Here is a 27,150-nt window from a genome sequence, read left to right as displayed (position 1 = left end):
TATTTGTTTGGAAAACATGTTTAATATAAGACAGTTGTTTTGTCAGTGAACCTTGTGAACTGTAGTGGAGCCGAATTATGTAACATTACCTTTGTTAAATGTTGCTGTTGTCCCTGGCTTCATATGAGTAGAGGAAAAGTCCGCTAGCCACTAGGCTAATTTATATAATGTAAAATGCCATAGGCTTGTGCTAAAAATATTAGCATGTTGTATTTTTGGGGAAAATGTGTCCAGATAAAGATGTGGTGTAAAGAAGTGTTTGTCTGTGAATGCTGCGAGTTATAGTGAAGCTGATTTGTGTACTTGTGTTTGAAATTGTCTCTATTAAGCCATGTTTAATGTGTGTTTAACGTGTGTTTTGAATCAACTTAACTTTACAGCACTACAGTTCTGACATAGAAACATAAGACACAAAATATGGGAAAGCATAAAAGGTCCCCTTTAAGACTTTTTAAGTACCTGCTTAACACATAAATGAACCGTATAAAGAACCACTCAGAGCCAAACTGTCGTAAGAAGCAACAAACTGATTTTATGAACATGAATACTTGTCATTACAAAGACGTTGTTTCATGAATCTCTGTTTTTTTGTTTGGCAAAATAATGTAAATCGCCTCCATGTCAACCAAAAAAAAGAAAAAGAAAAGAAAAGAAAAAGCCAGAAACATTTTGGTCCGGAACATGAAGCGATGACGTTTTTTATACACATTTAAGTTATTCTGAAATTGCTTTACATTCAGTAGCATCTCCTTTTAGCCCTCTAAGCGCATGCAGCCTATAGGAAATGGAAAAATGATCCTTCAAAGGATGAATTAAAAAAAAAAAACGGTGACAAATGCAAACATGTTCCACACACCCACCACAGAGAAAAGCCCGTCTTATCTCTCCACGCTAATTGACATGCATCAGGAGGCTGTTAAGGCTGTTATAACCATCTGTAGAAACTCGTGATGCAGAGTCTCAACTGGCTCTTCCTTTGGACAACTTTTGTTACACCAGGAGACGACGCTGATGCATTCACTGACGGGCTGTTTTTTTTGCACTTGTAAGCAGGAGATGAAAGCAAAGTAGCAGCAGCAGCATGTTTATGTGTGTGTCATATACTCTGCAAAAAATCATAGAGGCGTCGTTTACTCGTGACTCCCACAGAGCCCTGAGGTGGCGTCTACTGGCACACAAACACCTTTTTGACACACATGTCACACACGTGGTACAAACACAGCAGGCGACCGATCTCGCACACACACATGAATTTCATAATTACATTCACACGTTTGTTTTTTTTCCTCCACAAACACGTAAACACAGACAGAGAGAGAGAGAGGGGGAGGGAGAGGACGTCGGACCCTCCCTCAGAGGGCGAGAATACTCCAGAGGCATTGAAATGGCAGCAACTCCTCGGGTTCACTTCTCCCTCGGTTCCCAGAGATGGATGGGTGGGTGAAGTAATGGGAGGAGGTGGTGGTGGTGGGTGAGGGGGGGTCAGATGAAAGGGTTCCGCGACGTCCCTCGACTGGGGTAAACATTCCCCTGAGAGACGAGAGAGGCAGGGTGAGAACGAGCACAGGGGTCTTTACTACACTTCCTGTTTGCAGAATAAGAGAGCTGACGACAAATACCAATTAGCCCCCCCCCCCTTATCCCCCTGAAGTCAGGCCACTTGTTGGCGAGGCAGTGAACTCACCGTAAACGGGTTCACCGACATCGGCCGAGGGACTTTGGGCTGAGAGTCGGGTGCAGGGAAGGAGGCAAAACCTGGAGCACATGTCAGAAGGAGCATGATCAGTGGTGTTTCTCCAAATTAATTGCCTTTTGGGAGGCTTAACATACTCGAAAAGTCATGAAACTTTGTGCATATATCAGAACTGCTGAAAAATTTGATATTTTAAAGGTCTCCTGCTCAGGTGTCAAAAAAATGGTTGCAGCTGCTTTAACATACGTGTATGAAACTTGGTGGGCCCATGTACCATCCTAGGATGCACAAAAAAGCCTCTTGGAGCCGTGCTGTAAACCCAACAGGAAGTTGGCCATTTGAATTTACTGTGCAATTTGGTGCATTTTGGGCCATTTCCAGGGGTCATATTTTAACGAACTAGTTATTATTATCATGCTTTTAAAATTGATTTATTAAGTTATAATGATAATAAGGAATGTTTTTCTTAATTATTATTATTTTGTTTTTAAAATTTGCTTTTTTAAAATTAAATTCTATTATTTTTTATTATTTTTAATAAAAAATATTTTTATTATTATTTCATTAGTTTATTTTTTTATCATGATGCTTTTCAAAATTAATTGATTAACTTCTTATAATAATTGCTGGTTTCCCTTACTTATTTTAAGATTAGAATTATTATTATTATTATTTTGTTTTTTTAATTTGTTTAATTTTTTATTAAATTTGATTATTTTTATTTTTTATTATTTTATTTCTTATTATTATGATGCTTTTCAAATTGTTTAACTTCTTATAATAATTAGTGTTTTCCCTTACTTATTTTAAAATTATAATTATGCTATTATTAACATTATTATTATCTTTTTAAATTTGTTTGATTTTTTATTAAATTTGATGATTTTTCATTTTTTTAAAATTATTATTATTATTTTGGTTTTAAAATTAGTTTAGTTTTTTTAAATTAAATTTTATTATTTTTAATTAAAAAATATTTTATTTTTTATTATTATGCTTTTCAAAATTAATTTATTAACTTCTTGTAATAATTATTATTTTCCCTTACTTATTTTAAGATTAGAATTATGCTATTATTATATTATTAATTTTATTGTTATCATTATTGTTATAATTATTACTGCTTATAATGCTAATAATTACTATTGAGCTTTTTAAATTAATTTATTAACTCATTTTCATAATTAAGTCTTTCCCTTATTTCTTTATTATTTATTGTTATTATGCTTTAAAAATATTACTTATTACAAGTATTTTCCCGATTGTTATTAATATTAACATTAATATTAATAGTAATATTAATTAATTAATTTTATTAACTTATTATAGTAATTAGTTTCCCTCTATTTTATATTATTATCATATTATCATACTTTTATTTACTTTTATTTTATTTATTTACTTAGAATTATAATTATTATTTCCCTTTTTAATTTATTATTATTATTATTATCATTAATATTATGCCTTATCATTGTTTTCCCGTACTTATTATTTATGTATTTATTTATCTTTAAGCATGTTCTTCCTGTGTGTTTTTATAGTACTGGTTTGGTTATATGAAAAAGAAGCATAGCAACCTTGTTAACTTTTGAAATTTTGCTTAACAATAAAAACATCTGAAACTACATTCTATTTCTATTTTTATTTCTGGCTGTAGGGACTGCAATAACGCTCTGACTGAGATATCTCAACAACTATTGGATGGACTGCCATGAAATTCTGTGCATACCTTCCTGTAGTAATAATAATAATAATAATAATAATAATAATGATAATGATAATAATAATAAGTAAAACAGTTACCATTGGCTTCCTGGTTGCTGGCTGACTCATGATGAAATGCATTCTGGGTGCTGGGTGCTGGGAAGGGGGCGGACGGAGGAAAGACGGAGGTGGGCGAGGTGACGAACGCACTGGAGTCACCTGGAGAGAAGATGCACCCACATAGAGAGATCAGACGCAGCTCCACGTGGAAATGAGACACATTAGCTGCTTCAAAGTGACATGAGTCACAGAGAGATGTTTTCCTCTTAACTTCTGTATCTTATATGGAACCACAGAGGCAACACACACAGCTACGTGACTGGTCAAATCTAAACTGAACACATGAAATAAATGATACGTTGAATAAATTAAAATGGAGCTGCAAGAAGATTCATGTGATCAATTTTCTGTCAGATTCATTTAAGTGTTTCTTGTTGTAGTACTCATTTTGGCCACTAGAGTGCACCCTTTTTTGCACCTGCTCTTTGGTCATAAGAGTCATAACTGTTAGAAAATGGATCACCAGAATTTTCTTTTCCTACATTATTTGGTACTAATCATAGGAAAAACAGAGGCAGTGTTCAATTGGTGCATTTCAAGTAAATGGCAAAAACCAGAGGGTTTTTTACAACAAAAATGAGGAATAAAGTTTTCAATAGTGATAAATAATGAAAATGTTCTTGGGTTTAAATGGGGCAGGTATTTGAGAAGGAATCAACAACTGCTTATAAACTCAGCACAACTAACGAAACTGAAATATAACTGACTCTAAACTTTTTTCCTCCAGAAATTTTCCCCTTAATCCTTAAGCAAATTAAATAATTGTTTCCAGGAAATGTTCTCAGAGATCATTACGACATGAGCTACTTTAATTGTCACTTTTCTATTCCCCCTCTGTAGTCAGAAGCATTATCCATAGTATTCATTATATTTTATTTATTGCTCAATATTAGTAATGAAGTCTGTTTTACTCCTGTCCATAGCATTAAAGACATCTTTTTTTTTAACCAAAACATATCACATAACTGGTCACGAATAAATAATCATAGTTTCAATTGAGGGAAAAGAGAGCACGGCAAGGCAACCAATAGGCTTAAATCTCAATTTATTATTTAATCTATGAAATGTTGAAAAATATAAAAAAATGCCGATAAAAGTTCTGAGACGATGTCCCCATTGTATTTTTTTTTCCAAACAAGATATTCAATTGAAAAAAAACAAAACAAAACATAAAAGAACACAAAAAACAGTAAATATTTGACATATTTTCTTGAATAAGCAACTTAAAAAAAGAATCTACTATCAAAATTCTTGCCATTTAATTTTCTGACGATCAGCTTATCAGTTAAAGCAACTACTTTCTTTAGCTCGACTTTTCCTTGAACCTCCAAACGGTTGATTAAAGGCCATTTCTAGACGTCTTTCCTGGTTAGATTGAAGAATAAGAAGACTTTCTACATACAGAATGTGGATTATGACGTTCTGCAACATAATCCCAGGAACACAAAACCCTTTCTGTAAAACTTGTGATTACAAAATCACATGATTCATTATTATTATTTGAAATAATTGAACGTATAATGTGGCCAGAAGTCCAGCAGACAAGATGTCTGTCGGACCCTGAACATGAGTCTCACCTCCTGATGCGTTGCTGAAGGGGTTACTGGGGGAGAGGGCGACGGGCTGCTGGGAAGCGGAGCTGGAGCTGGAGCTGAATGGGTTTGGGAAATCTGAGACACACACAGGGACAGAGAGGGGGAGAGAGGAGATAATTCACAGTGAGTGGGGTTAGCAGGGTACATTCCTGTCTATTCAAACCAGCACTGCTCCGAGTCCCACACATGCATCCTAATCAGGGACGGCTTTAAAGATGGAGGAGCTGAATGTAAATACAGTGCAGGTTAGCAGGATGGGATCGATGCGGCGTTCGTGCTCGGTACCTACTGGCAAAGGTTTGGGAGCTGGAGACTGTATCGACACCGGGGGAGCTGGGGAGAAGTAGAAAAAGGGGAGGATCGATAAGAATGTGACCTTTAAAGGGCTCCACACATGGAAAATATAAAAATTTGTCACGTTAAAGAAAAGCTGGTTTGACAAAGCTGATTTTTCTCTACCTGGCAGGAGTGGAGCTGGATGAGAGCCTGCTGCCGAAGATGGCGTTGTACTGCGGGGGGCCACCAGGTGGAGCTGTGAACAAGCGTTTCACACAGACCGTCACCCTTTGGCTCTAATGAGTGCTAATTCAAGAGATCAAGTGTTGCTATTGTCATGAAATGTGAGTAAAAAGAGCTCAAACAGTTGATCTTAAGCATGTAAGTCATCAGATGAACAAAAGCATTACAAATCCCCTGAATAAAATATGGTGTCTGTGCTCAGCCTGATATGAATCAAAGAGAGCCGGGGCAGGAAATCAATAACCTCCTTACTCTGCCAGGCAGGGAGGTGGTGATGAGAACAACAAAGCGTCTTGTAGAGAGCTCGAGGGCTCCTCGCATGAATGCTGTGCGTTAAAAAACCGCCGCCTTGGTTATTAGACAAACGCAGCGGATTGTAAAACGTATCAACAAGGTGCTTTAAATCAGAGCGTGAGCAGGATGTGGAGCGAACACAATGAGCATAATTCAGCTGCTAAAAGCCTTGGCATTTGGAGTAAGGATGTTATGCAACCCAGTTGAGCTGGCCGTGACAATCTGCATCACACGCACTCTCTAACTCCCCCTCTGCCTCTCTATCTATCTATTACATAGTGGTGAAAGACGGACTCAGGTCCTTTGCTGCAGTGCAACAATGTACAAACACTCCAGTGCAAGTACAAACAAAACAACAAAAGTGCAAAAGTACTGACGACAAAATATACTTCAAAGTACTTTTCACAAAACAAGTACTGTTTAAAACAAATAGTGACTACTACTTATAATGACTGATTAATTATGCAGAACACACAGACAGGAAGTATACTGGTTCAGATGAAACATTTTTGTTATATATTTTGATAATACATCTTTTATATATAAATATTTTTTTCATATTTTTCTAAATGTAATTTTAAATGTATTTTTATTATATATTTTTTGTCATATTTTCTATTCATTATTGTTTTTTAAATTTACTTTTTAATGTATTATTGGTTTTATCTCTGTACATATTTTCATTTGTTTCTTGTTTATTTTTTCCTTTTATAAATGTAATTTTGAATGTAATTTTGATTATATATCTTTTTCATATTTTCATTCATTTATTGTTTTTTAAATGTAATTTTAAATGTATTTTTAATTATATTTTTTCACATTTTTATTTATTATTTTTTTAATAATTTAATTATATTTTAATGAATTATTGATCTTATCTTTGTTCATATTTTTATTGTTTCTTTCATTTTTTAATGTAATTTTAAATGTATTTTTATTATATATTTTTCATATTTTTTATTTATTTATTGTTTTTTACATTTCATTTTTACTGTATTATTGATTGTATCTTTGTTCATATTTTTATTCATTTCTTGTATATTTTTTTCATTTTTTAAATGTAATTTTTAATGTATTTTTGATAGTATATTTTTTCATATTTTTATTTATTGTTTTTTAAATTTAATTTTTAAAGTATTTTTGATTATGTTTTTTCATATTTCTATTGATTGATTATTTTTTAACTATTCAATTTAATTTTTAATGAATTATTGATTATCTTTGTTCATATTTTTATTTGTTTCTTGTTATTTTTTCTTTTTTAAATGTGATTTTGAATGTATTTTTGATTATATATTTTTATTTATTAGTGTTTTTTATTTTAAATGTAATTTTTAATGTATTTCATCCTTAATAATTTAAAAAATCAATTCTTAATGTGTTTTTGAATATTTTTTCATATTTGTAGTTATTTAGTTATTTTTATTTTTTCATATTTTTTTTAATTTGTGATGTATATTTTGACTATATCTTTTTCATATTTTTTTATATATATTTTAAATTTATTTTTTTTAAAGATGTTTTTGATTATACTTTTTAGTATTTATTTATATATACATATATACATATATATATATATATATATATATATATATATATTTTATATTTTTCCAATATATCTTTAATGCATTTTTATTTTATTTATATCGTCTTGTGTATGTTTGTATATTGATATAGCTCCATATCATATCGTTTCTGGAAATAATTTTAAAAAACAGTCATACAGAAAAATGGATCCTGAAAAACAAACAAAACAAAATTTAAAAAAAAGCTTCTGCTACACTTTCTTATCTCAGACTTTTCTACAGACTTTGCCTGTTGTGAAACATTTTTGAGACTGACAATTATTAAAATCTCAGATACTTCCAGGTTGTCAAATGTGAGGATTTGACGCATTCCTTGGTCTGACATGATAGTAAATTTTATATTTTTGGGTATGGAAATGTTAGTTGGACTAAAACAAAACATTTGATGAAGTCACTTCAGGCTTTAATAATGTAACAGGCTTTACTCACTGTTTCCTAATCTACAGATTAATCAGTAAGGAACATGCTCGTTAGTTGCAGCCCTGCTCTGTTCTGCCTTTCAGTATACTGATAAAATACAACAAAGTACTTGTTAAATTTAAAAAATTAAGGAAATTATTTTTAACATTCTTTTACTGAAAAAACTCAACATTGAACTGAACACAAAAGGCACAAAAAAGACTGTAGGTAACATTTTAAAGTATAGTTTTGTACTAATACTCTGTTTAAACTAACTCAAAAATCCCTGAGAAATATCGCAGTCTTGTTATGTGTTTAATCTGGAACAATGCCTAATATTCGATAATCTTATCATGTGTTTGCATATCTGAAATCTTAGTATTAAAAGTAAATAGCTACTACACCTCTCAGTTTAATGAGCTGCACTGTACTAGAGCAGACGTACAAAGTGGCTTCTGCCTCTGTCAGTTAATTTTCATACAAATCAACATCCAGGCAATTCTTACAGATTCCAATATTACCTACCTGTGGGCGTTGATGTGTCAGAGAAGACACTGTCCAAATGTGACACTGCAGCGTATCTGTCCTGGGCGTTGGAGCTGCTGACCGGTGGCGTCGTCTGGCCGACACTTCCAGGCTGCTGCTGGGACAGAGACTGGGGCAGAGGAGGCTGCTGAGGGTGGTTCAGACCTCCAAAGTCGACGCTGAGAGACTTGGGGAAGGCCCTGAAAGGCCCTGTGGTCCCCGAGGCTGATATTGTACGACCTGAGGACGAGAAGACCAGACTGAGCTTCAGCCCAAAGACGGATTTTGACAGCACAGTTTGAAACCTTTAAAACTGAAGGGCCGACACTAACTTAACAACAAACGAAGTTACCCTTTATATTGCCCAGAAAAATTAAACGAAAAATTTGAGCCCATGAAAACTAGCAATACTGTCTGAGTGTTTTTTGTGCTAAATCCTGATCAGTTCGTGGACATTAATCTGATATGATAGCACACTGTTGTGATACGGAGGCCAAGGGTGGCTGTGCTTGCAATTTATTTTCAAAAGCCGTTCTCTCGTGATCTTAAAATAACAAAAGTTGTTCTTGTGATAAATTATCTCGTTAAATCTCGAGACAAAGTTGTTCTTGTGATAATTTATCTCGTTAAATCTCGAGACAAAGTTGTTCTTGTGATAAATTATCTCGTTTAATCTTGAGACAAAGTTGTTCTTGTAATAAATTATCTCGTCAAATCTCAAGACAAAGTTGTTCTTGTGATAATTTCTCTCGTTAAATCTCGAGACAAAGTTGTTCTTGTGATAATTTATCTCATTAAATCGTGAGACAAAGTTGTTCTTGTGATGAATGATCTTGTTAAATCTCAAGACAAAATTGTTCTTGTGATAAATTATCTCGCTAAATCTCGAGACAAAGTTGTTCTTGTGATAATTTATCTCGTTAAATCTCGAGACAAAGTTGTTCTTGTGATAAATTATCTCGTTTAATCTCGAGACAAAGTTGTTCTTGTAATAAATTATCTCGTCAAATCTCGAGACAAAGTTGTTCTTGTGACAATTTATCTCGCTAAATCTCGAGACAAAGTTGTTCTTGTGATAATTTATCTCGTCAAATCTCGAGACAAAGTTGTTCTTATGATAATTTATCTCGTTTAATCTCGAGACAAAGTTGTTCTTGTGATAATTTATCTCGTTTAATCTCGAGACAAAGTTGTTCTTGTGATAAATGATCTCGTCAAATCTCGAGACAAAGTTGTTCTTGTGATAATTTATCTCGCTAAATCTCGAGACAAAGTTGTTCTTGTGATAAATTATCTCGTTTAATCTCGAGACAAAGTTGTTCTTGTGATAAATTATCACGTCAAATCTCGAGACAAAGTTGTTCTTGTGATAATTTATCTCATCAAATCTCGAGACAAAGTTGTTCTTGTGATAAATGATCTCGTTAAATCTCAAGACAAAGTTGTTCTTGTGATAATTTATCTCGCTAAATCTCGAGACAAAGTTGTTCTTGTGATAAATTGTCTTGTCAAATCTCGAGACAAAGTTGTTGTGATAATTTATCTCGCTAAATCTCGAGACAAAGTTGTTCTTGTGATAAATTATCTCGTTTAATCTCGAGACAAAGTTGTTCTTGTGATAAATTGTCTTGTAAAATCTCGAGACAAAGTTGTTGTGATAATTTATCTCGCTAAATCTCGAGACAAAGTTGTTCTTGTGATAAATTATCTCGCTAAATCTCGAGACAAAGTTGTTCTTGTGATAATTTATCTCGTCAAATCTCGAGACAAAGTTGTTCTTGTGATAATTTATCTAGTTAAATCTCAAGACAAAGTTGTTCTTGTGATAAATTATCTTGTTAAATCTCAAAACAAAGTTGTTCTTGTGATAAATTATTAATTATTATTATTATTATTAAGCACTTTTCAAGGTCTTTTCCTTGTTCGTTTGTTTTTTTTCCACAAATTTTCTTGTCATTCATTTTCTCTTTTTTTACTAATGTCTTTTTGTTTTTGACTAGTTTTTCAGGTGTTTTCTTGTTTTGTTTTTGACAAAAATCAAACCAATTTCCTCAGATTTTAAAGGGTTAACCGATTATCAAGAAAAAAAAAAAGATAATTAACTCCTGATCTTGAGAAAACGACGGCTGTTTTTCGTGATAAATCATCTCATTATTGTGAGAAATCAGCCTTTTATCAATTACCACAGGATCGTAGAGATTACAGCATAAAAAAAATGCTAACACGGCCGTTCTCAGCTTCTGTACCAATGTAGAAATTATGTTATTGGACAAATATGATGAAAAAAAAAGTCAGAAACAAAGCAATTTCCTTCATGCTATTTAACCATTTCCATGCTACGAGGCGTGTCAAACGCAGCATTAGCTTGACACATGGAGCAGCATGAACAGTCATCATGGTTAAGCATTAACAAAAAAAATCAAAAGGCACAGCAGCGAGCCAAACAACTTCTTGGATAGTTTTCAAAGCACCAACATCAAAAATACAATTGTTAGATGGTAACAAAGGCAGGAAATTAACGTCTTTGCAGGTAGCAAGCTTTCCACAAACATCAGCCACAAAGCATGCTGGTATCAGCCAACACTGTTAGCAAGGGAATACGAATGTTTTGTTTTTAAATCCAGCTTGTCTTCCTCCGTCAGCTGAGGAGTCAGTGACAGAAACCAGATACAGATTATCGGAAGATATACAGCATGCAAAAGTCGAGCTGCGTGTTTCTGGGATGTGATCATACCCTACTGTACGGCTGGAGATACGGCCTATCTCTGCAAACATACCTTAACTTCCTGGAATACTTGTTTGGGATATTAATGTGTACCGTGGGATTACAGCTGTGTCCTACATAGTGTTTAAGTGCTCCGACACCAACGTGGTGCGAAATATCAGCGGCCCTCTGCTGACGGGGGCAGCAGTGGCAGCTCCGGCCTAAAAATAGCATTACTTTAAACTTGTTCTTTTTCCTCTGAGGGAACAGTGTGTGTGTGTGTGTGTGTCTCCTTGACCCTCCCAACCTTCAGATCTGGCTTTGAAGTGGGGAAACATGACTGATGAAGAAAAATATCGACCCCAATTGCAGCATGTGACACTGGCCAGCCATGACTCGGGCGGTTTAATGAATATAGAGTGCTGCGTCTCCTCTCAAACTGCTACCTAAAATGAAGCTGAATTCACATGCATGTGAGGCACGGTCAGCAGCAGCGGCGGCACGGCTCGCAGATTGGCCCATTTATTATGAATGATACAGCAAGGAAGAGCTTATTGATCTCAGCCATTCAGCACACATTCAAAATGCATCGGCTGGTGCCGCGTCTTACCTAAAGTGAAGTGGTTTTTGAAAGAGCTACTGGCTACGAGAGGAGAGTGAGGTGAGACAGACAGGAGACAGAGAAAAAAAAGGGGAGAGGGATATGTTAGAGTGGAGAGTGGAGAGAGGAGAGTTTGTCACTGAAGCTGTTGTCCCTGCTGTCATCTGGGGCCAGCTGAGCAGCCAGCTGAATCTTCCTATTCATGAAAAGCAACCAAGTGTGCTAAGAGGATGACATGGAGCCGTTTTATTAAACCCACATGATACGGTAAAAAAACAGTCAAGAGGAAAATGATGGCTGCAAGCTAAGTCTCTCTTTGTCCTTCCCAAAGTGACACTAAGAGCACAGAGTGGTGACAGGGTGACACTATGCACCTACCTACCTTCATTATCTCACATTAAATGGACCTATTTTGCTCATTTTTAGGTTCATACTTGGATTAAGATCTCTACTAGAACATGTTTACAAGTTTTAATGTTATAAAAACACTTTATTCTCCTCATACTGTCTGTGCTGAAACACCTGTATTCACCCTCTGTCTGCAACGCTCCATTTTAGTGCCTGTCTATTTACGCCACCTTCCTAAAAAAGCCCAGTCTGCTCTGACTGGTCAGCGTTTCTAGGTGCTCTGTATCTCTGCACACGTCACTGCAGCTGAGGAATGACTGTAACAGAGTATAGCTGCATTTTCTACTGTTCAAATTAACCGATAAAAGTTTTAATAAAGTAAAATCTTCACAATGTTTCAGCAGAAATATGACCCAAGAAATTAACCAGTAACCAAGATTAGGAACACATTCTCACTCCGACCTTGTCACGTATCGACGTTTGGTCATGGACTTTCCACGTCCACCAACAATGTGCAAGGTACCCTGGGTGTGTTGGTTGTTGACGTTCTGGGACATGTGTTGTCTTCTTTCAAGATACACCTCCGTTATTACAGGAAGTTTGCCGTTTACATACAGTCTCTTTCAAAATAAAGGCACTACGCTGGTACAACACCGCAAATTGAAGTTTTTTAACTCCAAAAACTAAAGCATGTGGTTAGGTTTAGGAAAAAAGAACAGGGTTTGGCTTTAGAATGTTACGGGACACAAACACTGCTCTCTTGGGTGAAAGTCCGCTCTGTGTCGACGTAGAGCCTACGCCATGTAACGTTAATAACGTTAGCATGTTGTATATGTTTGGAAAAAGTTGTTTTGTAAGTGAACCTTGTGAGTTGTAATGGAGCCAAATTTTGTAACGATACCTTTGTTAAATGTTGCTGTTGTCCCTCCTATGAGTAGAGGAAAATTCCACTAGCCACTAGGCTAATTTATACAATGTAAAATGCCATAGGCTTGTGCTAATGACGTTAGCATGTTGTATTTGTTTGAAAATCTGTTTAGTATAGGACAGTTGTTTTGTCAGTGAAACTTGTGAGTTGTAATGGAGCCAAATTTTGTAACGTTACCTTTGTTAAATGTTGCTGTTGTCCCTGGTTTCATATGAGTAGAGGAAAATTCCACTAGCCACTAGGCTAATTTATACNCACAGAAACCTCCACCACCGACTAGTGTTTTGGAGGTGTAACTGCAGAGTGACACAGACACACCACCGCACAAGTATAAATGCTGACAGCAGTGTAGGTGACATGTGTGGGCTATGTCGTAGGGTGTGCATAGAGCAGACGCACAAGTATAAATCCTGCTTTAGGCTACATCGTAGGCTCTACGTGAAGCCTATGTACAACTATAAATCAGCCTTTAGTCTGTCTCTCAATACTTTCTACTTTCCAAAACCTGTCTACGGCCCTCAGGCCTCAAACAGCTGGGAACTGTAGTTTTGAGCAAATGTTGCATAAACAGGAAGTATAAGAAAAGTGCGATTTTTAGGGACTATTTTCAGTGGCGGATGAATACACATTTGATGCACTACAACAAGAATACTTGATCTCTCCATTAGTTCTTTTGTTTTTTGTCCTTTCCTTTGTACTTTCATACATGATATGCATTGATTCGTATGGAATTTAAGTTTGTAAGTATGATGATTGAGACCAAGAGGGAATGGAGAACGAGGGGGCTTGTAGAGGACACACCTGAGGGTCGTGGGAGGGCGGGGAAGGAGGGGGCGTGGCTCTGAGCTCCCAGCGCCGACGACAGGGAGCCTGGCCGCTGTCTTTCTATCCCGCACAGGGTGGGATCTGTATCAGAGAGACAGAACAGACAAAGACAAGAACAAATAGGTGAAGGTATCGATCACATTCAGTCCAAAAATACCAACTCCTCTGATAAAGATCGACCCCCAACCTTTCAGAGGGGGGTCTCTGAAGCTTTGGGAGCGTGATGGCCGAGCGGTGAACACGTCCGTCCGCATGTCGGCAGGCGAGATCGCGGGAGCTCGATCCCATGGCGGCAGCTGGGACTGAGACTGGAGGGCGGCAGATAGGAAGACAGGAGCAGATGGGAGGCAGAAGGAAAGACACAAAGGCAGAAGAAGTGAGTCTCTTTCATGCTTTCTCAATAATTCATAAGCAGTGGCTTTGATGTGGAGGCTACCTGGCCCTCTCGCTGTCCGACCCATCAGTCTCTGTCTCTCTGCCGCAGTGTGCGAAAGAATTCAGGTCGTTTCCTCACCTTCTAGTCTCTTCCTCTTTTTTTCGAACACTCTTTGAACTACTTGCTTCCTTTCACTTCCTCTTCTTCCACCACACCCACCTGCTTTCTCTCTTGAATCCTCATCCTCTCCCCTTCGTCTTCATTGCTCTCTAAATCCATTACATGCACATTTAGGATGCATTAAGCTCACTCACCAGTGGCCTTGTGGACCTGGCGTTAGGGGGCAGGTTATGGGAGGGGGCTTGGCTCGCTAAGGGACCATGGGAAGGAGGCACGGCCTGGACCCCCGGGCTCCAAGGACCCTCGACATCCCTCCGGTTCTTACTTTTGGAAAAATGCCTGAAATAGACAAATTATTTAGTGACATTAAAATGAATCTGCGTCACTACCCGGCCTCAAAAACCTGGCCTGACATGCCGTCAGTCATCCATCTATCAAACATCGTGACATAGAATATTTCCACAGCTTGAGACTAAACCCAAAACAATGACCGTTGTTTAATACCCAGCATGAAAGCAGCTCTTATCCTTGAGCTAATTTTCCTGAGTGGGCGTCTCCATTTCAAACAGCGAAGGTCTAAATTTGGAACAAACGTCATTAGTTGTTGTTTGGGTCTAATCTAGAGCTCAAACAACTGAAAGTCCATCAACAGAAAATTCATCTGTAACCATTTGTTGACAACTGATTCATCTTTCAAACTTTTCTTTTTCAGGCAAAAATGCCAGAACAAGTCTAAGGGCCCCGACGCATGCCGCGTTTTTCGGGTCTTCTGATTCATTGTTTTCGATGTTGACGTACAACAGGCGCATTCAAAAGCGAGAGTAATGTCTTCATGGTGTGCAAGCCTTTCTAAATGTCGACTTTTCAGGGCACATAGCTGCCCCCGGCAACGCGCACAGCATGTCATGTGATGAGGAACAACCACTTACAGCTGGCAGATATCTTTCCTTTCCTACGTACATATCAGTCTATGGTAACTATGGAGGAGAAGTTACTACCTTGAGCTTTACATCAATTCCATGTACAACATTTTAGGCCAACAACACGCTTAGAAATGACACTTGGAAGAGGATCGGCTCCGAACTTTGGATTTCAGGTAAGTAGGGTGTGATACAGTGCTGGTTATGGTTGCTTGGCAACATCAGTTGTGACCTGTCTCCGTGCCCTTGGAGACAGACGAACAGAGTAGGTTCAACAGTAGCACCAAGACCCACAGGAAACACGCTAGGCCTTTAAGCCAACGTTCATAGTGGCCAAAAAGTGAAATTACAACTTTCGAGTCCTTCACGTTTTCAAGTTAGCAGCGCGCTATACAGGAAGTAGCCGATGCTGTAGCCACTTCTCAAATACATCCAAAGTAGCACCCTACACCCCATCTCATTTTTTCAGAGTGGTAAAAGATGAAGCGTATGTCTTTGCCCTAAGAGTCTACAGCCATGCTAATGGCTCTGTAAAGCCATACTTACGCACAGCAATGCTATGAGCGAAATGCTAATGTCAGAATGCTAACACTCTCAATTAACTTAACTTGTATAGTAATTTCCCTACATACAAAGCAGCTGAGAGGGATTTACATCAAATATACTTTTGAGCTGCAACCGTGACAACAATAACACGCTGATGTTTATTATGTTTACTATTTTCACCATCTTAATGTGTTAGCGTGTTAATATTTCCTAATTAGCAGTAAATACGAAGTAAAGCTGAGGCCAATGGGAATGTTATTAGCATTGCAGGTATTTGGTTATTATCCATTACCTGATGATGATGCTACAAAAAAAAAAGAGCTTTATGCTAAAGTTGGCATGCTAGCATTCTTACAATGACAACGCTAACATGCTGATAGTTAGCAGATATAATGTTTATCATTGTTTGAATTTTGTTTTTAGCATGCTAACATTTGCTAATTAGCCTTGCTAAGACCCGTCCCTGTTTGCTCTGTGCTCTGGTAACAGTTGAGCGAGCTTGGTACGCAGCAGAACCTCAGTTAGCTTAACTTTCCCCTTTCCTGTTATACTTATGCTATGCTATGTGCTAGGCTTGTCTATGTTGAAAAGACAACCACATTTTGAAGATGGTAAATAGATGTGTCACAGTCTTCATGGACATACTGTATTACATTGCATATTGTCACATCTTGAGTTCGCTAATGTTAGCAAAATGCTGGCTAACTAGCTAGCTAACTTGTAGCTACATAAAGAGGAGCTAATGTAAGATCAATCACATCAGCCAGGTTTTCTGTAGCAACTTAAAGGAGGTTTGTAAAAGGACAGGTAGATTGGTTGCTGACATATTTTGAGATGACAAGAAATAGCGTTAGCAAGATTAAGGCTAACATTACTTTGTTTGTATTATCTCTGTAAGGCTATGTGCCACCCAAAGTAACTTTTGATTTTATTTATTGAGATATACATGACGTCTAGCATCCCATCACGAATCCTTCAATGGCACATTTTAGTCCTTGCTGTCAACTTCTTGAAGCTATAGCTATTGTCTGATGCCCAGACCTATCTCATACCCCTTTTCCACCAAAATTAGCGTATTCTCACATTCTCTCTTTACATTCTCACTCCGACCTCGTCACATATAAACGTTTGGTCATGGACCTTCCACGTCCAAATACGACGTGCAAGGTACCTGGGGTGTGTTGGTTGTTGACGTTCTGAGACGCCGTGTCAACTTCTGCCTGTTACGTGTATTGTCTTCTTTCAAAATACACTTCTGTTTTCACAGGAAATTTAACGTTTACATACAGTCTCTTTTAAAATAAAAGCACTACGTCGGTACAACAATGCAAACTGACGTTTTTTTCCTCCAACAACTGATGCGCGGTTGGGTATAGGATGACAAAAGCATGTGGTTAGGTTTAGGAAAAAAGAACAGGGTGACCGGCTGCGTATCATACGGACGTTAAGGAACTACTTTTTCTGTCAATGTCTGTCGGATTTCAACGACTTCGTAGTGAGACCAGGTTGGGAAAAAAAACACGTAAGTAACTGGTAGAAAGCAGCATGTTGGCCAGAGAAAATTGGTGGTTACTTTTTTTTTTTTTTAATTTGTCACTCATTTAGTCTCCCTAAAACTCGGACGGATGGTATTTTGTGGCGGCCTGTCATCGCATCTTCTCAAGAAACGGGTTAAAACTAGCGCATCCACCCTGGTGTTGTATTTCCATCACTGCCGATCAAAGCTAATCGGAGCTGAAGCCGATAAATACCTGTGACTACTGCGGAGTCACTTGACCTGGGAATGATCGCCAACTATAACCTTTCCCATTAAATAAAAACTCCAGATGTAAGCAAGTGTTTGTGGGCTTTTTGCGCAGTGGGAAAGGGGCTCAATAGGATCTCTTTTTGTCAAGCCTGTTCAACCTAGCAGCAGTAAGCAGGGGCAACGGGACATGGGATTGGTCAATAAGCACTGAAGACTCAGCTGAGGCTAATGGTAATGTCATTAGTCTTGGAGTAAACAATGTTTTCACAATTCATCCTGACTGTATATGACTGTCCGTACCAATTTGCACAGCAGTCCAGATATCCCTTATCTGTGAACTTGTGATGGGACTTTTTGCTATTTTCTGATATTTTACACACCATATTATAATCGATTTATTGTAAATTAATCAAAATAACAGTCACGTCAAAGCTTCTTCTATGGCCTGATCACATTAGCATGTGACGCTGCACACAAAACCAAAAACCCTCACCATTTTTTCTTCTCGTATTTATCCTGCAGGAACTCTTTGAACTTCTGAGAGTCCTTCATGTCGGAGCAGCCGTCCGTCTTTGGGTCAAACACGCACAGCCAAGTCCTCCTCCCGACCTGAACACACACACACACACACACACACACACGGTTTGCCAAACAATTAGGATTTGTGACACTCTCGCAGGTCACGCAGCACAGCAGAAAGGGTCGGTGTCTGTTTCACATTTGGTCGCAGAGAATCTCTCGCAGACACATTTTCTCATCAGTGAATCATGTTCGGTTCAAGAGTTAAGAGTGCGGCAAATATTACTGTGTATGAATCAGGACTGGCCTCTTCAGAGGGTGATGTGGAGAAAAAGCTGGATGGTACACACCACTGCCACACACACACACACACACACACACACATCCCGGCCAAAAGCGAGCTCATAAAAACAGTCCGCACTCATCTTGATAGCCTGAAACACTTCACTGTTTATCTGTGTGATATAAGCTCAGTAGTGAGTGCTGCCCACACCAGTGGTTCCCAAAATGCTGCCTGTGTGGAGCCTTTTTGTTTCAGTTTCATTGCCCGTTTTTAATAAAGTTCTACCACATAAAAAAGGCAGGTGACATTTACATCAACTACATTTTAATATTCATGTTTCCAAACACACAAAGTGGAGGATATAAATAAACATCAACAGTGTCACAATAACAACCCTGTTAAATATGCCGCAGCAGAGATTGATGACATGACAGCTCAGTTGTCATGGTAACGCAAGTGATAGCTCACCCGACACTGGATTTTTGAGGCTGATATTGATATCTGAGAACTTCAAATGTGCAATAATGATGTACGTGCTGCAGAGCTAAAGCTATGAATTGATTAGTTAGTGAGTTGTTACAGTTATTTTTTTCTGGTAAAAACACAAACATTCATTGTTTTCAACTTATGAAGGTTTTGGTGTTTTTCCTGTGTTTCATGTGACAGTAAACAGAATAGTTTGGGATTTAAAACAGTTCATCAGACAAAAAAAGAAGTTTCTTGCAGCCCTAATCTTCAGAAGTGTAATAAACTCACTTGAGAAAAATTCTGCTCCGTTGTCTTTTTAATCAACAAGATAACAGTCTGGTTAATTCAGAAAAACAAGAATTTATGAAATTATCTCTCTTGTGTATTAAGAAAACTTCTCATAATTCTGAGATAATCTCATTGATTTAAAAACACAAGAATTTACAAGAATACTATCTATTTAATTTAGAAAAACAAGAGCTTTTTTAATGAAAAAGAAATTTGGAACAAATATTTTCCATGAAAACTTTTCTCACGATTCTGAGATAATCTTATTAATTTACAAGAACAAGGATCTACAAAAGATTATCTATTTAATTTAGAAAAATAAGAACAGATATTTTCATAAAAACTTTTTCTGACGTAATAATTTTGCTAATTCAGAAAAACAAAGATTTACAAAATTATAATCTGTTTCACTCAGATTTTTTTTAAATGAAAACTTCTTCCCAGAATGTTGAGATATAGCAGATTTGTTATGAAACCTTTTCTCATAATTCAGAGAAAATCTCACTGATTTCAAAAAACAAGAATTTTTATCTATTTATTTATTTTTTAAATAGCTTTTTTTTACATAAAAACTTTTCTCACAATTCTGAGATAATATTTTTGTTAATTTGGAAAAACTAAAATTTACAAAATTTAAATTTATTTCATTTATAAAAACGAGCAGATTTTTAAAATTCTTCTTATTATTATTAATAATAATATTTTTTTTAGAATTCTGTAAATTCTATTAAAAAAAAAATAGCAGACTTTTTTTTTTTTTACACAAAAACCTTTCTCAGAGTTCAGAGATAATAATCTTGGTAATTAAAAAAACAGTAGAATTGATTTCTTTCACTTTTTCTACTTCTCTCAGAAAATAATCTTGTTAAAGAAAAACAAGAATTGAAAAGATATTATCTATTTCATTTCACATTTTACATGCAAACTTTTAACATAGTTCTGTAATATTGATCTTGTTAATTCAGAAAAACAGCATATTTTTTTTCCATGAAAACCTTATTTTTCATAATTCTAACATGATAGTCTTGTTAAATCAGAAAAAGACCAGAGCGTCACATTTTGTAAAAGAATTGTGACAAGTTGTAATTAACGGTGACATTTTACAGTTGACATGTCTCTATGAAGGGGTGCCCTGCTTTGAAGAAGTTTGGGAACTATTTACACACACACAGGAAACAGACCGTGGTTTGGGTGGGACCAGAGAGTGCTGGTCCTTTTGTTTCTTGGCAGCAGCATTCTTCCCCCAAAAAAAGCCTGACCACAAAGACTGGTCCAACTGGTCGCCATGAGGGACGTTTCATATTCCAGAGCAGGAAAGTGACTTTAAAACCTGAACTTGAACCAAAAACTCAGCTGCAGCTCTTGTTGTCTGACCTCACATGACTTTAACAACAACAACACATTTAAACGCACTCTCATCAGCAGGTGCATCAGGCCCTGCCTCCAGGCCCACCTGGAGCTGCAGACATGTGACTGTCACTCACCTCGTTGCCATGGTTTTGGAGGAATTCCACTTCCTGTTGGGAGAAGGTTGTCATGGAGATAGACTTGACTCTGTGGGGAGGGTTGAGTCCTCTCCTGGGGAAAGATGGAGAAAGGAATCTGGAGTAAACTCTGAAATGAAAGCTGAGGCAGGACAGGTGGGGGCAGAGCAGGTGGGAGACGTTTTGGACACGTGACCGTGAATTTAAGGGCAGAATCGGTGTGACATAGGTGCCTTGTGACAGAGAGACATGTGTTCATCAGTAACCTCTTATTATGATCTCCATGCTAGGTGGGGGGGGGGGGGCACAAAGTGGGACAACTGCTCCTCTACATGTGCAGGATTGCGCAATAACGCATGAAAGTGCTGAACCCGTCTTCCTGGGGAGTGTTGGGACTAGGCTGAACATGCAGAACAAAATGTGACAGCACACACACACACACATACACATACACACCCACACTGGAGAGGAGCGTAGAGAGAGAGAGAGAGAGAGAGAGAGAGAGAGAGAGAAAGAGAGAGGGGAGGAGGGGGTAGTGTCAAACCTGCACCATGACGAAATGAAACGTAACTCAGAGCTGGAAAATGACCAACTAGCGGTCTGTCGGTTATGAAGCTGTTGGGAGACACGCACGAGAGACAGAGAGACACTGCGTAAATTAATGTGTGCACATCGGCTGGTCTGCACCGCACCAGCCAGCACTCCCTGATACCGCTGCACACATAAAATAACACCCTGTGAATCTGGCTGTGGGTGGTGCATGGTGCAATCTCAGGCCTGGTACTTTTACTCCATATCACTATGTGTGTGTCCTCACACTGATGTTGTGCGCTAAATGAGCCCAGGAGGCGCGGCGGGGTTTTTCTCCCCGCAGACACTCACAGCATTCCGGAGCACGACGTGCAGACGAAGCTGCCCACCGTGATGTCGGTGTAAGTCACCCCGGGCTGGTTGCACTCGAAGCAGTGTTTGTTTACTCCAGACTGGGCCAGCTCGCGGACCTTGCGGGCGCAGATCTCCTGGTTGTCCCGGTGCTTTCGGTTCGACATGGTTATTTCTTTGTAATTATTCCTCCGGTGCCTGGCGGACAGGCTCGGTGTGACGCCGGTGACCCTCCTCCCGTATCCCCTACTCTATGGAGCACCTCACGCCCGCATTGTGGAAACGCTTTTATGCGGCTTCACCACAACGCAAGGCTGCACACAGAGGAGAGGCGCGTCAAGCCGCGCGGACAGAGCAGCGCGCGCACCGGAAACACTGCGGGTTACCTTCAAAATAAAAGCAGCGAACAGGTGACGCTGTAGGTGGCGGTGGTTTTTACTTTGAGGCTGCCTGTTTCTTTAAAAAAATGTTCCAATATAGCCACTGGTTATCTCATCAAACTGTTAGTAGGTCATGGTGTTTTCTGGTTTCTCTGTGTGTATTCTGTGATGCTTTCAGATCATTTGGACATAAAAACACTGATGGAAAAAAAGGTGGTTTAAAAAATATTCAGATCCTTTACTTCTGTAAAACTAATACCTAATAAGTTCAAAACCAAACTAAAATAGAAGTCTTATGAACAGAATGAAAAATAAAAGTACTGACTGTGCAGTAAAATGTTCCTTGTCAGTGTTTTACTGTTATACATGATGTTTCTGGATTAATAGGCTATCACTGCTGCATTAATGTGTACGCTGCATTTGACCGGTGTTGATATTTAAAGTGGACATGAAGCACTGCACGTTGTGGTTTTGCCAAGTAGGACAATGTTCCTGGACCAACACTGCAGTCACAGTGTGCTGCTTCTGCGCTTCTTTCAAAATCCCTTTGTAATTAATTGGGGCTTAACTAGTTTTCCAAAATGAAGTTAGTAAAGCTGAACAAATTACGCTGCTGCAGGGTTAATGAATTAGCTTGCTAAGAAGGTTGGCTATGCTAGTGAGTAAGCTTGCCAATAGGTTAGAATATTAGCGAGTTAGCTTGCTAACTAGGAAGGTCATGCTAACGAGTAAGCTTGCCAATAGGTTAGAATATTAGTGAGTTAGCTTGCTAACTAGGAGGGCTTTGCTAACAAGTAAGCTTGCTAACAGGCTAGAATATTATTGAATTAGCTTGCTAACTAGAAAGACTTTGCTAACGAGTAAGCTTTCCAATAGGTTAGATTACTAGCTAGTTAGCATGCTAACTCGGAAGGCTATGCTAATGAGTGAGCTTGCCCATAGGCGAGAATATTATCAAATTAGCTTGCTAACTAGGAAGGTTATCCTAATGAGTAAGCTTGCCAATAGGCTAGAATATTAGCAAGTTAGCTTGCTAACTAGCAAGGTCATGCTAATGAGTAAGCTTTCTAATAGGCTAGAATATTAGCTAGTTTGCTTGCTTACTAGGAAGGCCATGCTAACGAGTGAGCTTGCCAATAGGCTAGAATATTAGCGAGTTAGCTGGCTAACTAGGAAGGCTATGCTAACGAGTAAGCTTGCCAATAGGCTAGAATATTAGCGAGTTAGCTTGCTTACTAGGAGGGCTATGCTAACAAGAAAGCGCTGCAATAGGCTAGAATATTATCAAATTAGCTTGCTAACTAGGAAGGCTTTGCTAATGAGTAAGCTTGCCAATAGGCTAGAATATTAGCAAGTTAGCTTGCTAACTAGCAAGGTCATGCTAATGAGTAAGCTTTCTAATAGGCTAGAATATTAGCTAGTTTGCTTGCTTACTAGGAAGGCCATGCTAACGAGTGAGCTTGCCAATAGGCTAGAATACTAGCTAGTTAGCTTTCTAACTAGGAAGGCTATGCTAACGAGTGAGCTTGCCAATAGGCTAGAATGTTAGCGAGTTAGCTTGCTAACTAGGAAGGCTTTGCTAACGAGTAAGCTTGCCAATAGGCTAGAATATTAGCAAGTTAGCTTGCTAACTAGGAAGGCTATGCTATGCTACATTCACAAAATAAGAGTAAGGATAATAGCATTTTCAGTTATAAATACCTGCGATTAACACATTTCCTCTCCTTTTTTACAGCCTATTGAAAACTTTTTTCTTTTTCAAGATTGCAACGCTTAATGTTAGTGAACAATATTTTAGCCTACTGACAAGCTCACTCATTAATGTAGCCTATCTAGTTAGCAAGCTAACCTGCTAATATTCTAGTCTACTGGCAAGCTGACTTGGTAGTTTAGCCAAGCCAATCTACTTTGCTAGCTAACTCACTAAGGGGTTTGTTACTGAGAATTTTGTTCAGTTTTCCTAACTTCATTTTGGAAAACTAGCTTAGCTCTGAAGAGGCACAAAGAAATTTTGAGCATGGGAACAGCACACTGATGATGTCAGTGGGCTGTGATTGGTTGATTGCAATGTTGGTCCTGGAACACCATGTGGGATGTTGATCCAGGAGCATGTCCTACTTGGTAAAATCCTGAGCACGGTCCTGGACCAACATTGCAATCAACCAATCGCAGTCCTCTGACATCATCAGTGTGCTGCTGCTGCTGCGCTTCTTTCAAAATTCCTTTGTGTTTCTTCAGAGCTAAGCTAGTGTCTCTTTACCTTTCACTTGATCCAGTCTGTTCGTTATTGCCTCGTTAAGCAGAAGTCTTTTCCTGAAATATCACAAGATGTCACGACTAAGGGTACCTAAAGCTGTCAGACAAATATACTGGAGGAAAAAGTACAATAGTCTGCCCAAAATTTCCATTGTTTCTCGTCCATGTTGGCGAGAAGATTATGTTATACGATCAAATGCTTCACAGCAGGTGCTAACTGAATGTGAATCGTCCATTTATTATTAATTTAACAGGCGTTTTTATCACCAGAACAGGCTGCTTTATGTGATACCAAGGCTGGCTTACAAACAAGCCCCAAGGCCTCAGGTTGTTTGTGTGGCAAATTCTTTTTGGTCATTTATTAGCTAATCTCTTTGGTCATACACACCACTGAAAGAAAATCTAAATCTAAATGATGAGCATCTTAAAATGGCTCCTAACACTTTTATCTACTCATGATGCCTTGTCTTGCAGAGTGATCCTGTGTTAAACTCTTGTGTTTTGAGCATGTTTATTTGATACGTGACAGTGAAGAGGTGGCAAGGAAATGAGGGCAGAGAAAGATGGTAAATAACATGTAACAAAGGTCCTTGTCCGGACATGAACTGAGGATGTTGGTCAGCAGTCTGTGGTCAGTGCTTTAACTCCTAAATCACCACAGTGTTCCCAAAATCTAGGTCTAATACTCTTCTTTCCAACCGCATTTTTAAAAAAATTAATTTTAACAACAATAAACAAAGACATACACTCACACACATCCAGTATGTGTAGCTATATATTTACATCCACAAACACACAAAAGAAAAGGACACCAGGACAAAGTCTCTGTGTAACTGCAGAGTATTTATAACACATGTAATCCACCCCAGTAGTATGAATTTAAAGATAAATATATAAATGATAAGATAAAAATAACAATAATAATAATAATCATAATAATAATAATTATAATAATACAGGATAATAAATAAGGAATAAATAAATAATTCTATATATTATTGATAATAAGAATAATAAATAAGTAATAAATAAATCATTCCATGTATTCTTAATAATAAGAATAATAAAAAGTAACAATAAATAAATAAATAAGTAAATACATAATTATATATATATTCTTAATAGTAAGAATAATAAAAAAGTAATAATAAATAAATGAATAAAAAATAATTCTATACATAATTATATATATATTCTTAATAGTAAGAATAATAAAAAAGTAATAATAAATAAATGAATAAAAAATAATTCTATATATTCTTAATAATAAAAATAATAAATAGATAATAAATAAATCATTCTATATATTCTTAATAATAAAAATAATAAATACGAATAATAAATAAATAAATAAATAAATAAATCATTCTATATATTCTTAATAATAAGAATAATAAATAAATCATTCTATATATTCTTAATAATCAAAATAATAAATACGAATAATAAATAAATCATTCTATATATTCTTAATAATAAGAATAATAATGATAAAAAATACATCTTAATAAATAAGATTAAAAAAAATAAACGAATAAATGAGAGAGGAAAATAAATAAATAGATAAAAATAAAAGGAAAAAAATAAATTACAGGTTTAAGTACATGTATTAATGTACAAATTTTGACAAGAAAAAAAGTGACTTGAGTGATTGTTTAGTCTGAAACAGTGATTCATTACTCCTGACAGCATATGTGATTTTTTCCCCCATGGGCAGAGTTGTTGACAGTTCAGAATCCATTTACCCTACTCACCTACTGGGCCCATTTCTAAAATGTGTTGTCTCCTTTTAATGTTGTGATTGACTGGATACAAACCGAATATAAAAAACTTTGGGTCTAGAGGTATCTGTATGGATAATATATCCTGGATACTGTCTCTCACGTCTTCTCATTACTTTTTTATCTGAGTAAGAGTGTACCTTTTTCCTTTCTGGGTGTGACACATAAATCAGGTATGGTGAGCTTTTCTGGGGTGCTGTGCCTTAACACCTTAGTCATGTTAATGGATGATAAGTCAACTGTAATAAGTCACTTTTTAGCAGGAATATGTGCCATATGTTATACATTTACTCCACATAGCTGCATGCAAACTGCCCATTAGTGTTTTAAAGTCAGCCAGGCTTTTATTTTGAAAAACCTGGGCTACCTGTAACTCTGCGCGGTTTGACTCTTGGACAGCTGCGTAGGGAATCTCCTGTCAGAGACAAACAAGAATCTGTCGGGCAGACAAGTTTGACATCGTCCGACAACCGTTTCACTCCTCTCTCAGGGCCGACCGTCTGTCCGGAGTGTCTCTGTGCGCCTTTTACGCACACGCCCCCACTGTCTTGGCGCAGCGCTGCGCTCCAGTGCGCTCTGATGAGAGGACAGATTATTGTAAAGGAAGACAGCTGTTGAAAGCAGAGACATTTTAAAGCATATTTGATAAATTTAAAGTTTGTTTTCATTGTATATCACATAAAGAGAAGTACAGTTTGTTTCTGGAGCTCATGGTTAGTTTTTCTTTTTAAACTTGCTTGTCTTGACTGTCTCCCCGCGACACTTTGGTGACTGGTATCATATTAAAGACAGCTTGTTGCAAATCTGTTTGTCTTGTGATAACATCTCCGGACTATTTATTTTGATGGAGCAACATAGCAACGCAACAGACCCAACTACGCCCTTTCTGTGACGCCTACTGACACACAGACGGAAACAGTCCGATCAGTGCGGTGGTCAGTGAAGGCATCACGACACTGTGATCCTCTGAGAGATAGACTGACCGAGAAAGAAGATAATCTGCAGCACGAACCAGAGAGGAGGAAGGAAAAGCATCACAACTGTCATGTTGTTTTCAGATGAGCTGCAGTGACTGTTGCTGATCAGCAGGGGGGGCCACACACACCATGTGATAGATAGATAGATAGATCGATAGATCGATAGATAGATAGATGTTTGTGCACNATAGATAGATAGATAGATAGATAGATAGATAGATAGATAGATAGATCGATAGATCGATAGATAGATAGATGTTTGTGCACCACACAGAGATG

The 27,150-nt window shown here is 37.4% G+C and overlaps 2 protein-coding genes across 3 annotated transcripts in view; both read right to left on the bottom strand.

Annotated features, from left to right (window-relative positions):
- Positions 1-27,150, bottom strand: part of zgc:194930 (uncharacterized protein LOC557813 homolog) — a 278,453-nt gene that overhangs the window by 65,676 nt on the left and 185,627 nt on the right. The window lies entirely within an intron of this gene.
- agfg2 (ArfGAP with FG repeats 2) lies at positions 510-21,920 on the bottom strand. Of its 2 annotated transcripts, XM_050067691.1 has the most exons (14): positions 21,478-21,915; positions 20,596-20,689; positions 18,047-18,162; positions 14,535-14,679; positions 14,032-14,152; positions 13,821-13,925; positions 11,753-11,785; positions 8,439-8,678; positions 5,575-5,647; positions 5,405-5,448; positions 5,098-5,190; positions 3,500-3,619; positions 1,685-1,755; positions 510-1,530 (listed from the first exon to the last, which is right to left on the bottom strand). In XM_050067691.1, the coding sequence occupies exons 1-14, from the start codon at positions 21,642-21,644 to the stop codon at positions 1,483-1,485; spliced, it is 1,470 nt and encodes a 489-aa protein (XP_049923648.1). In that variant the 5' UTR covers positions 21,645-21,915; the 3' UTR covers positions 510-1,482. The 2 variants fall into 2 exon arrangements, with proteins under 2 accessions (XP_049923648.1, XP_049923649.1); XM_050067692.1 differs by lacking the exon at positions 11,753-11,785 and having other exon boundaries at positions 21,478-21,920.

This window comes from Epinephelus moara, chromosome 17, assembly GCF_006386435.1.
Source record: "Epinephelus moara isolate mb chromosome 17, YSFRI_EMoa_1.0, whole genome shotgun sequence".
Classification (NCBI taxonomy): Eukaryota; Metazoa; Chordata; class Actinopteri; order Perciformes; family Serranidae; genus Epinephelus; species Epinephelus moara.
The sequence above is the reverse complement of the archived record's forward strand: the minus strand, read 5'-3'. Positions and strand labels throughout refer to the sequence as shown.

Bases quoted from the DNA above. Each gene is read 5' to 3' on its own strand.
- agfg2 (XM_050067691.1), bottom strand. From the start codon at position 21,644: ATGTCGAACCGAAAGCACCGGGACAACCAGGAGATCTGCGCCCGCAAG. The intron at 8,679-11,752 runs GTAAGACGCGGC...TCTCGTCCTCAG, and splicing joins CAAAAACCACTTCACTTTAG to GTCGTACAATATCAGCCTCG. The intron at 1,756-3,499 runs GTAACTGTTTTA...CATGTGCTCCAG, and splicing joins CAGCAACCAGGAAGCCAATG to GTTTTGCCTCCTTCCCTGCA.